The sequence below is a fragment of the Xenopus laevis genome, chromosome 6S (genome assembly GCF_017654675.1).
Source record: "Xenopus laevis strain J_2021 chromosome 6S, Xenopus_laevis_v10.1, whole genome shotgun sequence".
Classification (NCBI taxonomy): Eukaryota; Metazoa; Chordata; class Amphibia; order Anura; family Pipidae; genus Xenopus; species Xenopus laevis.
In genome coordinates this window covers 7,396,096-7,410,515 of record NC_054382.1, presented here as the reverse complement: position 1 = coordinate 7,410,515, position 14,420 = coordinate 7,396,096, and the positions used below count along the sequence as shown (strand labels likewise).

The 14,420-nt window shown below is 42.5% G+C and overlaps 1 protein-coding gene across 1 annotated transcript; it reads right to left on the bottom strand.

Moving 5' to 3' along the window:
- Positions 1-960: 960 nt before the first annotated feature.
- Positions 961-12,751, bottom strand: myd88.S (myeloid differentiation primary response 88 S homeolog; the record flags this gene model as incomplete). Its single annotated transcript, NM_001095786.1, is given in 7 exon segments — positions 961-1,645; positions 3,863-3,954; positions 5,399-5,579; positions 7,042-7,152; positions 9,223-9,686; positions 11,509-11,668; positions 12,643-12,751. Coding segments are annotated over 5 exon segments (852 nt in total). The 3' UTR covers positions 961-1,493.
- Between the last annotated feature and the right edge of the window lie 1,669 nt (positions 12,752-14,420).

Here is a 14,420-nt window from a genome sequence, read left to right as displayed (position 1 = left end):
TGAGAGTTGCATGAATGGATAAGTGAAGTGTTGTGAAACCGTCGGGGTACAGATGTTAGAACAGCATTGTATGTAGCAGGTGGTGTCGAAGGCCCCCATAATTATATTATGAAGGGGGCTGTACTGACACAGACGCATGTATGTACCAAACTAGGGATGCGCTAAATCCACTATTTTGGATTCGGCCGAACCCCCGAATCCTTCGCAAAGGATTTGGCTGAATACCGAACCAAATTTGCATATACAAATTAGGGATGAGAAGGGGAAAACATTTTTTACTTACGTGTTTTCTGACAAAAAGTCACGCAATTTCCCTCTCCGCCCCTAATTTGCATATGCAATTCGGATTCGGGCAGAAGGATTCGGCCGAACCCTGCTGAAAAAGGCCGGATCCTGGCCGAATCCTGTATTCGGTGCATCCCTACGCCAAACGCAGGTGAAATGCAACATGCTGTGTCCCAACCCGCGTTTGGCACTTTAATGCTTCTGTGTGAGTACAGCCCCCTTCTTAATAATTGAGTGCGTCTACTCCTGCGCTTCCCTGCGGCTGAACGGAAGAAAGCACAGGAAAAAACGCCCGTGTGTAAGAGCACTTAAAAATCTGCCTGTCACTGCTTCTCAGAGATTTTTGGGGCTGATTTTCATCAGCAGAGACTGGGCTAAAATAAAATTATGTTTAGAATCTGACAGGTCTCTATAATACAGGTTTCAAAATCAAATCAGGTGAGGACCACATTGTTTCTCACCCAAAAGCTATGATGATCGGATTGTTCTGGATCAAACCAGCACAAGGGGGAACAAATTGGGCACAGATCTGCCAATATTTCTTTTTCTGCAATGTCACACTGATAAAACTTATTTTTTTGCATTTCAGCAAAACATTATAGGAGCGGGAGCTACCATACTGGTGGTGAGCAACAGTAGCATACAGCAGGAAAAAAAACCAATGATGCACAGAGATAAAAATATATAGTTTAATCATTTTTGAGAACCTTACTTGCAGGAATTATAATTATAATATTTGGTGTGTACGGACACACCAAAAAGGTGCAAGAAAAGTGCAGATTTTGTTATATCCATTTCTACCACCGTCATAATCAATTCAGTCAGCTCATAACTGAATGGGGGAAAAAGGAGCCGCTTCCACCTAATGAGGCTTTACTTAGCACTGAATCTGCCCAATAGATTCTATTATCTACTGACTCGATTAATATAGAGGCATTTTCAAGTAGCCTTTTCTTCTTATAAAACTCCCTTTTTCTCCTATAATTTTATAGATTGAAAAATACACATTAAAATAGCAATAACCAGAGAATAACTTCATAAAAAGGGGTATTGGTCCCTGGCTTGCTGGAGACAGCAGAGTTATAAGAATAATAATTATATTCTATATAAACATCTTTAGTCCCCCCATGTCTGCAGGAGGGGGTTAATCCTCGGTTAAATGGTTATCTTTCCAACGGCACAATTGCTGGGGCTCATGTAAGCCCATTTTACCGGGCCAAAGCTTTGGCGAGCTTGTCCCAGAACCAGACTTTAGTGTAAGGGTTTGTATTGTCGCACAAAGTGATGAAGCGCAGAATGCTGGGGAACGGCCTCTTCATAGGTTTGTACTTAACAGGAATGAGGCGTTTCTCCCGAGCCCCTGGAAGACAAAATAAATAAGTAAATAAAAACGGACACCCGGAATTATGGCCGTGCATAGAAAGACTGGTTCAGGAGTCAGACATGACAAAAGTAAAACCACTAAACTGGACTGATTTGTTCCTCCTGGAGCGGATGTGATAACTGCTGGCTGTATTCATGTTTTGATTGGCTTTAGGATAGTTCTAGCCCCACCCACTGCCGTTACCAACAGGTACTCACTCCATATCAACATTGAAATAGATTAGGATATATATTCATATATCTCCTCCAGCAGTATGAATCCACAGGTATTAACGCTTCAGTGCCGGATGAGCCATCAACAAATAAATTCTACGGCCTTGGCACGGCGCTCCAGAGTACGGACGGTGTAACAGCTGATTTGTGGTACAAATAGGGTTAACAAACAATTGTGCTTCTAAATGGATTCCCTAAGGATAATGGCACACTAAGGCCCAAATTTGCCAGCGTCCGCTTCGCCGCACTTCGCCAGGCGTATTTTCGCCAGCACTATGCAAATTCACTAAAATCCAAAGGGGAAGCGTAAGCGTAAGGTTGCGAAGTTGCGCTAGCATTAATTCGCCAAGCAAAGCGAAGTTACGCTAGCGATGCTTAATTTGCATACGGCGCCAAATTGAATTACAATGGAGGTATATGTAGCAGAACTACACAAGCCTGGGAAACCTTCAAAACAGCAAATAAAATTTTTATTTTTCCCTACACATGTGCCCACTGTATAGTTAAGTTGCCATGAGTCAGGAAATGTAGGGGGGAAGGAGGGGAGCCCCAAAAAATGTTTCGAACTTTTTCAGCCTATCACCCATAATATAGAAAAAGTGCCAGCGTTTTTTTGGGACTTTGAAAAATTTTTAACTTTTTTTGAAGCAATCCCGATCTACTCTATTGCACTTCGCCTGGTCTGAGGTGGCGAAGGAAGTCTGGCGTAAAAGGTAGCGTTCAGAAAAATGCGCGCGTTAGTGAATTTGCGTAGTTATGTCCGTTGCGCAAATTTGCCAGGTGTAAGGGTGCGAAGTAACCCTAGCGAATTTACGCCAGCGTCCGTTAGTGAATCAGCGAATGAACGAAATTGCGCTACGCTGGCGAATTCACGCTAGCGTTAGGCGTTTCGTCCTTTAGTGAATTTTGGTCTTAGTGCTCAAGAACAGTGTCAAAAAAGCACCTGAAACTACCCCTGCTGCCCCCAACTACTTGACAGCACCAGTACTGGAGAACTGGGAAGAGGTAGGGACAGGTTTAGGTTATTTTATTGAAATACACTGGAGACCTTGCGCCAACAGCCTTAAAGGGGAACTATCTCGAAAATGTAATACAAGCTCCATCATACTGAAATAAGAAACTTTCTAAATACAATCAATTAAATATTCTGTACTGTTTCTGAAATAATCAAGTTTATCTTCACTATTCCTCTCTCAGCATCTGTTTCTCTTCATTCTGTCTTCATGCAGCAGTTGGGTGTCAGATATTCACTGACAGTTAGATCCAATATATATTATAGGGGGGCTCCTTTCCTAGCAGATGTATTAGAGCTCATTACGATAACAGATTCCAGTACAAACAAAATCTAACAAAATAACTGCCTTTTGCACAAATTCTGCATGTAGAGAGACATGATGTCTGGTGAGTTTAATAGAGTGACCTCTAATACATCTTCTAGGCAAAAGGCCCCCCCCCCCCATAACATAAATTTAATCTAACTTTCAATGAATGAGAGAATGAAGAGAAATAAATGCTGAGGGATAGTGAAGATTAACTTGATTATTACAGAAATGATGCAGAATATTTAATTGATTGTATTTACCGTAGGTTTCTTATTTCAGTACAATAAAGCTTATATTAAATTTTCATTTTTATGATTGTTCCCCTTTAAGGCAGCAATACATTATATGATCTGCTCATTTGGTGAGGTGGCCAAACAAACGGATCTTTCTCCCGATGTGCCCAACAAAGCCAGGGCAATATCCGGCTAATCCGATTGTTCAGCCCTAGATTGTTTGGGTGCCAACAGGACGAAGACCGCATGAACTAGACAATCCTCCGCCTGCCCTATTTATGGCCAGATATCAGTTGGGGAGGCCTATTGGAAGGCCCCATATATGGGCAAATAATCTGAAAGTCTATAGATCAATAAATCAGTGTATGGTCACCTTTAGAAGTACAGTAATAGAATTAGTGATTATACTACACAAATCAATCTTACCTGGACCAAGGCTAAGAGCAAATTTGGTCTGAAAATCACACTCGCTGCTGTCCAGATAATCATCAGATATGATCACCACCATCTTGCGACACCTATAAAACAATGACAGGTTCCTTTGTATCGACACTTTCATGTTATGCAGATAAAACAGAAACATCAAATTCTTTTTAATGCCAAATATATCATGCGGACGTATAACAATGTGATACATTGTGGATTAACACTCATTATCAGCAGAGGTTGGGGGGCTGCTCAGAGCACACAGCAAAAACCCCACTTGGGTCACAGTTAAAACAAATGCCCAGGTACGACAGAAGTGATGTGGTATACTGCTGTTCAGGGCCGCCGTTAGAAATCATGGGGCCCCTTACAACAACATTTTTGGGGGCCCTGTCCTCCCCAGATCCCGCCCACTCCACATCACAGTTAAAAGACCACACAGACATCAGCTAAAAAAAGGTAACCCCCCCCCCACAAGTTATAAAAACCTATTGGGGAACAGGGCCCCCGTATAAGTTATAAAAAAAAAATGTTGCTGCCAGGGCCCCCCCTTAACAGTTAAAAAAATTGGAGCCCTAAAGAATAGTTGTAAAAAAAACAAAAAACATTGGTGGCAGGGGCCTATAGAATATTAAAATAATACTTTGGTGGCCAGGGGATAAAAAAAACCCATTGGTGTTCAGTAGAATTGAACTCGTGGCTTCAGGACTTCAACTTCGCCTACTTTCATGACTTCGGGTTCTTTCGCTGTTTCAGGACTTCCATTTCGGCTGTTTTCGCGACTTCTGGTCCCTTCGCTGTTTCAGGACTTCCATTTCGGCTGTTTTCGCGACTTCTGGTCCCTTCGCTGTTTCAGGACTTCCATTTCGGCTGTTTTCGCGACTTCGGGTCCTTTCGCTGTTTCAGGACTTCCATTTCGGCTGTTTTCGCGACTTCGGGTCCTTTCGCTGTTTCAGGACTTCCATTTCGGCTGTTTTCGCGACTTCTGGTCCCTTCGCTGTTTCAGGACTTCCATTTCGGCTGTTTTCGCGACTTCGGGTCCTTTCGCTGTTTCAGGACTTCCATTTCGGCTGTTTTCGCGACTTCTGGTCCCTTCGCTGTTTCAGGACTTCCATTTCGGCTGTTTTCGCGACTTCGGGTCCTTTCTCTGTTTCAGGACTTCCATTTCGGCTGTTTTCGCGACTTCGGGTCCTTTCGCTGTTTCAGGACTTCCATCTCGGCTGTTTTCGCGACTTCGGGTCCTTTCGCGCTTCAGGACTTCAATTTCCACTGTTTTCGTGGCTTCGGTTCTTTTCAGCACTTTCGTGCCTTGGCTTTTCTGCACTTCGGCTGTTCGGGACTTCGGAAGAAGGCGGTACGGCTTCAGCGCTGTCAAGGGGGGCACGGCACTTTCGAAAAAATTCAGCACTGCTGGGCCCCCCTTAGGCCCGTTACACTTGTACCCCCTGATGGCGGCCCTCCTGCTGTTACAGCACCAAGCAAAACACTCAGTGTATCACACCCAAAGCATTAGATTGCTACATATGGAGTCTTTACCTATTCTCTATAAGCTCACTGGTTATGGACCACAAGCAGGTTCCCGGAAGGACGTCCCTATCAAAGACGCACAGTTTGAGTTTATAATCTGTCTGTTCCAGCCGACTGATCATCTCCTGCACAAACAAGATATCTTGGGCACAGCAGCAGATGAAAGCGTCAAATGTCTCAGGCATGCTTCCTGCGAGGGGTTAATCAGAAATAAACAAAAACACACAGTATAGTGAGCAGGGTTATTGAGTGAAAACAAGGAAAGTATATTATATCGGGGTTAAAATTCAGTTTAATCTTGAACCGGTCACATACGTGCAGTCAGAGAGAGTGTGTGCTGGGATATTCATATCTAGTAGATAATGAAACCCTTCTACATATTGTACATTTCCTTCTGTTCAGGCTATTTGGCTACTATCTAGTGTAAATACGTTGTGGGAGTATCTATTGGCACAGAAAGAGACAGCTTGGTGTTGCTGTGAGTTAGTAGTGGGGTCCTGATAGGAGCACTGGTTTCATGGTAAATTTTAATGTAATGGGGCCCTCTGCTTAAAGGGTTGTTCCCCTTTCAATTAAATTAATATGATGCACAGAGTGATATTCTGAGACAATTTGCAATTGGTCTACATTTTTTTTTATCATGTGTGGTTTTTGAGTTATTTAGATTTTTATTCAGCAGCTCTCCAGTGTGCAAATTCTGGTTGCTAGGGTCCAAATTACCCCAACAACCATGCATGGATTTAAATAAGGGAATGTAAAACGAATGAGAGGCCTGAATGGAAAGAGGAGTAATAAAAAGCAACAATAATGTGTTGCTTAATAGTTAATAGTGCTGCTCCAGCAGAATTCTGCACTGAAATCTGTTTCTCAAAAGAGCAAACACGTTTTTTTATATTTAATTCTGAAATCTGACATGGGGTTGGACATATTGTTAGTTTCTCAGCTGCCCCCAGTCATGTGACTTGTGCTCTGATAAACTTCAGTCACTCTTTACTGCTGCTCTTCCTTCCCAGCAGCCCATCAGCAGAACAATGGGAAAGTAACCAGATAACAGCACATTGGTAGATCTAAGAACAGCACTCAGTAGTAAAAATCCAGGTCCCACTGAGACACATTCAGTTACATTGAGTAGGAGAAACAACAGCCTGCCAGAAAGCTGTTCCATCCTAAAGTGATGGCTCTTTCTGAAAGCACATGACCAGGCAAAATGACCTGAGATGCACCTACACACCAATATTACAACTTGTTGGGTCAGGAATGACATCTTACATGGTAGAGGGAATTATTTGCAGTGTAAACAGTGTCATTTAGAAATAAAAATGACACCATGAAAATCATAACAGAATCCCTTTAAATTATATAAATCATTTAAATGTGTCAGAGTAGACACACAGTTACATGATTTATGGATATCAGGACGGAGTATCCAGGGGAATTACATACTAACAGCCTTCTAATCAAAGATAAACAACTGACGGTGTGCACCTCCATTGGATTTAAATTCTAAACTAAAGAGCTGCACTTCCCTATAACAGTGTTTCCTCTACCAGGCAACACTGGCTCTTGTACCAGTAATCTAACTAGCTTTAACTAGCTTTCCTTTACAAGCAGTTTGTCCATTGCAAAGTAAGAAACCATGGGCCCCTCCGTACCATAAGGATCGTCACTTTTCGTAATTCGGTATTGCTCACTGCTGTCCACATTATCATCTTGCAATGGCAGGGGCCCGTGCTTCTTCTCTAGGTACTTCTTACAGTCGGCCTCTGAAACATTAAATATAAAGGTTAGGATGTCGGGACATTTAGTCAAATCGTTTGCAACATTTAACCCTTTCTGTGCAGACCAAAGAGAAACCTGGAAGTGTAGAGAATACTGCATCTCCCTATGGTGCTTTTATGCAGATACTGTATATAATACACAAAAGCCATGAATATCTTGTAAATTATATCCTTATCAGAACTCACCGTTTAAGTCATCAGTTATAAACGGTGAGTTCTGATGTCATTTCAGTCACATGACTCACCGAAATGTGTATTATAATAAATAAAGTACCGCCAGTTGCAAAATATGAGGATATTAGAAGTTACCTCTGAGTTTTGTGACCTGTATAAAAACACTTGGCCTTCGGCCTCGTATTTTTATATAGTCACGAAACTCTGTAACTTATAATACCCTTATAATTTACAAGAGGGGGTACTTTATTCACTATATATTCTACAGCAGCCGACACCAACAGGAGTTAATGCACTCCTACGTTTATTATTTCAATAGACCTTCTCAAACCCATCATAGAAGGTAATGAGGATTACAGAATGTATATGAAAGTCCTTGCTGAGGACTTCCAAATGTTACCCTCAGCTTGCCCACAATGTACTGCTGCCCATGTAGCAACATCAAAGGAGAAGGGGGTCATTGTTCCACTGTATAGAGCACTGGTAAGGTCCCATCTAGAATATGCCGTACAGTTTTGGTCTCCATCACTCAAACAGGACATTATTGTATTAGAGAGGGGACAGAGAAGGGCAACTAAGCTGGTAAAGGGAACATCTTAGCTATGAGGAAAGACTGGCCAAATTGGGGATGTTCACGCTAGAGAAGAGGCTCTTAAGGGGTGATATAACTATGTATAAATATATAAGGGGATCATATAATAATCTCTCTAATGATTTATTTACCAGTAGGTCACCCATTCTGATTATAAGAAAAGAGGTTCCAGCTAAATATTGGGAAGGGGTTTGTTCCACTGAGAGCTGTGAAGATGCGGAATTCTCTCCCTGAATCAGTGGTACAGGCTAGAGTCCAGCAGCGTGTCGGGTACCCGCAGGTTACCTGCGGTACCCTGTGGGTAGAAGTTCCAGGTGCGGGTATAAACGCAGGTCGGCAGTTCTGCGGGTCGCAGGTCTTCTCAATAGCGAGTTTTACTCCTTTTTTCTGATCACGTCTACTTCCCGTGATGTCACTTCTGGTTTACAATGACAGTACTTCCTGATTCTTGATGGTCAGCAGGTCCGGGTTGTGGATAAGGTATTTGCGGGTCAGGTATCGGTTCTAAGCGGGTAAGAATGTGTATTGCGGGTCTGGGTTGCACATGGCAGGTTGCGGCTATGGGTCGGGTTCCAAAAAATGGACCCGCGCAGGACTCTAGTACAGGCTGATACATTACATAGCTTTAAGAAGGGGTTGGATGGTGTTTAGCAAGTGAGGGAATACAGGGATATGGGAGATAGCTCATAGTACAAGTTGATCCAGGGACTGAGACAAATTGGAGAGGCTTCAAACTGTTTTTTTTGCCTTCCTCTGGATCAGGGGTCCCCAACCTTTTTTACCCATGAGCCACCATCAATTGTAAAAAGAGTTGGGTTGAAACAAAAGCTTGAAAAAGTCCCTTGGGGTGCCAAATAAGGGCTGTGATTGGCTATTTGGTAGCACCTATGTGGACTACAGGAGGCTTTATTTGTCAGTACACCTGGTTTTTAGTTGACCAACTTGCCTCCAAGCCTGGAATTAAATAATAATCTCCTGCTTTGAGGCCACTTGGAACAACATCTAAAAGCTTGGTGAGTAACATGTTGCTCATGAGCCGGTGGTTCGGGGTCACTGCTCTGGATCAACTGGCAGTTAGGCAGGTTATATATAGACTTAAAAGGTTGAACTTGATGGACGTGGGTCTTTTTTTCAACTTAACTTACTATATGATACATAGTCCTGGCCCATGAAACAAGCAGCCATTAGGTCTGATCTGTAGAACCTCCGATTGGATGGTTTGAATTAATGTAATAATAATAATAATGTATGTAATACAATGTACATCTCCCCCCATGGTATATACATACCAATAAGTGGTGCAAGATCCGTTAGGATATCGTTTCTTTCCATTTTCTTTAACATCTCCAGTAGCCCTCCAACAGTAGCCCGGAAGCACTTCTTTTGCCAGTCTTCCAGTAACTTCATGGTGGAGTCCGGGTACCGATCAAAATTCCTGATTTCCAGGTAGTCGTAGCCCATCTCTTCGGCCAATCGAGTCCAGTCAGCAGCCACCACAGCATTGGGGTTGAGATACAAACACAGCCTGTGTCTGACTGTATAATTTAAAGCCACAAGAGGGATGGAGTTCATATCAAAACTGTTCATGCTGCTCCCACAAGCCATGGTGCTCATTCTATTCCTTCTTGTCTTGAGTTACATCCAGTGATATAACAGCTGTGCATGTGCCCGTATTTCTCTTTAATAAATCAAGCAGAAGAGCCCCTCGAGTATTTCAGTGTGGCTTCTGCACCTCATGTACCCACAATCATCCCTGGGGAAAGAGCAGAGAACAGTCAAAGCAAAGCAATTGGCATCTCTTCATCTTATTTATTTTAAAAGGGTTGGTCACCTTTGACTTAACTGTTAGTTTGATGTCGAGGGTGATATTCTGAGACAATTTGCAATTGGTTTTCATTTTTTATTATTTGTGTTTTTTTTTTTTTTTTTAGTTATTTAGCTTTTAATTCAGCAGCTTTCCAGTTTGCAATTTCAGCCATCTGGTTGCTAGGGTTCAAATTCCCCTAGCAACCATGCACTGATTTGAATAAATGACTGAAATATGAACATGGGAGGCCTGAATAGAAAGATGAGTAATAAAAAGTAGCAATAATTATACATATGTAGCCTTATAGAGCGTTTGTGTTTAGATGGGGGTCAGTGACCCCACATTTGAAAGCTGGAAAGAGAGTCAGAAGAAGCGGACAAATAATTCAGAATTCATAAAAAATAAATAATGAAGACCAATGGAAAAGCTGCTTAGAATTAGCCATTCTATAACACACTAAAAGTTAACTTAAAGGTAAACGACCCCTTTAATATGTTATAGAATGACTAATTCTAAGCATTTGGCCTTTGTGTTTTATAGTTTTAAATTATTTGGTTTTTTTCCCCAGCTTTCAAATGGGGGCCACTCATCCCATCCAAAACCAAAGGCTGTGTAAGGCTACTTACTGTATTGCTACTTTGTATTATACATTTTTCTATTTAGGCTTCTCCTATTCATTATCCAGTCTCTTTTTAAAAATCAATGCATGGTTGCTAGGGTAATATGGACTGTAGCAACAAGACTGTGGACATTGAAAACTGGAGAGCTGCTGGAGAAAAAGCTAAATGTAAGAAAAAAAAAAACACAAATAAGAAATGAAAACCAATTGCAAATTGTCTCAGAATATCACTTTCTACATCACTCGAACAGTTAATTTAAAGGTGAACAAGCCCATTGACGTGTCCGTTAACATTTCTAATGCTAATGCAGCACAAGTATGTCAGCCCCTGATAGAGGAACATGGGGGGGGGGCAGGTAATGTAAAGGCATTGGGCAAATAGTTCTATGGCAAAATTATAAATAGTATGCAAAGATGACATTATGAAAGAATTGTGTCAGTATTTCTTTAAGAACTGTATGTCATTAAAGGGATACTGTTTTTTCCAAACGCATCAGTTAATAGTGCTGCTCCAGCAGAATTCTGCACTGAAATACATTTTTCAAAAGCGCAAACAGATTATTTCATATTCAATTTTGAAATCTGACATGGGGCTAGACATATTGTCAGTTTCCCAGCTGCCCCCAGTCATGTGACTTGTGCTCTCATAAACTTCAATCACTCTTTACTGCTGTACTGCAAGTTGGAGTGATATCACCCCCCCCCCAGAAGCCTAACAACAGAACAATGGGAAGGTAACCAGATAGCAGCTCCCTAACACAAGATAACAGCTCCCTGGTAGAGCTAAGAACCACACTCAATAGTAAAAGCCAAGTCCCACTGAGACTGATTTAGTAAGTAGGAGAAATAACAGCCTGCCAGAAAGTAGTTCCATCCTAAAGTGCAGGCACAAGTCACATGACTGGGAGCAGCTGGAAAACTGACAAAATGTCTAGCCCCATGTCAGATTTCAAAATTGAATATAAAAAAAATCTGTTTGCACTTTTGAGAATTGGATTTCAGTGCAGAATTCTGCTGGAGCAGCACTATTAACTGATGTGTTTTGAAAGAAACATGTTTTCCCATGACAGTATCCCTTTAATAAAAACATACACAAAAGAGTAAATATCTCCAGTGTTGATCACTATTAAATGAAAGTCCCAGACTTACACAAGGAAGCTGCAAAAAAGCAGTCACAAGGGTTAAGAAGAAGAAGTTGGTAAGAGCCGCAGTCTGGATGTCTGTCGCTGGCAGGGTGCGGAGCCCAAATCCCATAGTCCGTGTTCCACTGGGCACCCACAAAGTCACTGGGCACCAACAATAGGGACTTCTGCAAAATGATCACACAGGAAGTGAATGTTGTTCTACACCTGACCACAGAGGAAGTGGAGAATAATTAGAAAAGCTTTGCGTCAACAGTATGAGTGTGAGTGAGTGTGTGCGTGACAAATGCTTCGATTTCATACAACACAGAGTTTACAGCAAGTGCAATTCTATCCAATCAGTGTGAGGGATACAAGAGATACAGACTCTGAGCAGTGAGTGAATGTTGGATGGAGCTGCATGAAAGGCTGGTCTGGATGCACATTGTTGTAGTTCATACCATGCAGCTGTTATCTGCCACTAAATCTTACCCTGACATATTGATTTTATCCTGAAAATGTCCCACCAGCTGCCTGTCCCCCCATTCATTTAACCTGCACATTTCACCAGCTGCTTAAACCCCATTCACTTACCAACACTCAGCATATCCCACCAGCTGCCTCCCACCCACTTCCATACACCCAGCATTTCCCATGCACTGTCTGCTCCCCATTGACATACCCACACCCAGCAGAGGCCACCGTCTGCCTCCCACCCATTCATTTAGCAGCATATCCCACCAGCAGCCTGTCCTACATTCACTGGCCCACAAGCAGTCCTTATCCCCCAACTACCTGCCCCATTCACTGACAGACAGACAGGCAGCCAACCACTTGTCCCCATTCATTTACCCACCAGTTCCCTCTGCCACCCACCCACTCACACGCAGCTCCCCAGTACAGCCCCCCAATACAGCCCCCAGTAGAGCTCTCCCAGTACAGCCCTCTCCAGTATAGCTCCCCAATACAGCCCCCATCCCAGTACAGCCCCCATCCCAGTACAGCTCCCCCAGTACAGCCTTCCATCCCAGTACAGCCTTCCATCCCAGTACAGCCTTCCATCCCACTACAGCCTTCCATCCCACTACAGCCTTCCATCCCACTACAGCCTTCCATCCCAGTACAGCTCCCCCAGTACAGCTCCCCCAGTACAGTCACTTACCCGGAGGAAGACAGATAGGAGCAGCAATAATTCTTGTAACAGTGGGATATGGAAACTCTCCAGCTGAATGATGAGGCTCCACAAACCACAACTAATCTCAACATGGGCCAAACCATTCAACAAGCAGGGGAGCGAGAGTTGGAAACAACAAATATACACTCACCATAATCCAAAAGCAACAGCAATTCAACCCCGTTAAAATTTTGACAAATATCGATAATGCGGCTGGATCCAGTCAACGCGCTGCCTTTGTAATATATTCTATATTAATGTACTCGTCACCTCCCCCACCCCTCTGCGCCAGGTGGTATCGGCCAGAGCTGGAGTTTCAGGAAGTGGCCGAGAAAGTTTGGGAAATGACGCGCGACCAGTTTGAGCCGGGAAGGGGGCGTGGTCTGTCACTGTATTGAGCTCCCGGCTTCCTTGTTGTGTTGTATTAGTGTCTCCTCCCAGTGGGACAGGGAACTCTGTCTTAACTGTCAGTATGATGTAGTGAGGGATATTCTGAGATTATTTGCAATTGGGTTTTCCTTTTGTGGTTTTTGAATTATTTAGCTTTTTATTCAGCAGCTCTCCAGTTTGTAATTTCACCTGGTGTATCTGGTTGCTACAGTCCACATTCCCCTAGCAACCATGCATTGATATGAATAAGAGACTGGGATATAAATAGGAGAGGCCCAGGCCGCTACATCTTTACCCCGTGCTCCCCTGATGAAGGCCTGGTTAGAACTACTCACAGCCCAAAGTGTACAAACTGTCAGTATGATGTAGAGAGGGATATTCTGAGAACAGTTGTAATTGATTTTCATTTTTTATTATTTGTGTTGTTTTTTTTAATTATCCAGCTTTTTATTTAACAGCTCTCCAGTTTGCAATTTAGTTGCTAGGGTCCAAATTCCCCCAGCAACCATGCATTGGTTTGAATAAGAGGCTGGAATATGAATAGGAGAGGCCTGAATAAAAAGAGGAGTAATACAAATACATTTGTAGCCTTGCACAGCATATGTTTTTAGATGGGGTCAGTGACCCCCAACTTGAAAGCTGGAAAAATATCAGGCTAATAATTCAAAAGCTATAAAAAAAAAAGAGAAAAACAAGGTCAATCGAAAAGTTGCATACAATTAGCTATATGCTAAACGTTAACTTAAAGGGATACTGTCATAGGAAAAAAAATGTTTTTCAAAATGAATCAGTTAATAGTGCTGCTCCAGCAGAATTCTGCACTGAAATCAATTTCTAAAAAGAGCAAACAGATTTTTTATATTCAATTTTGAAATCTGACATGGGGCTAGACATATTGTCAGTTTCCCAGCTGCCCCAAGTCATGTGACTTGTGCTCTGATAAACTTCAATCACTCTTTACTGCTGTACTGCAAGTTGCAGTGATATCACCCCCTCCCTTTTCCCCCCAGCAGCCAAACAAAAGAACAATGGGAAGGTAACCAGATAGCAGCTCACTAACACAAGATAACAGCTGCCTGGTAGATCTAAGAACAACACTCAATAGTAAAAACCCATGTCCCACTGAGACACATTCAGTTACATTGAGAAGGAAAAACAGCAGCCTGCCAGAAAGCATTTCTCTCCTAAAGTGCAGGCACAAGTCACATGACTTGGGGCAGCTGGGAAATTGCCAAAATGTCTAGCCCCATGTCAGATTTCAAAATTGAATATAAAAAATCTGTTTGCTCTTTTGAGAAATGGATTTTAGTGCAGAATTCTGCTGGAGCAGCACTATTAACTGATGCGTTTTGAAAAAAACATGTTTTCCGATGACA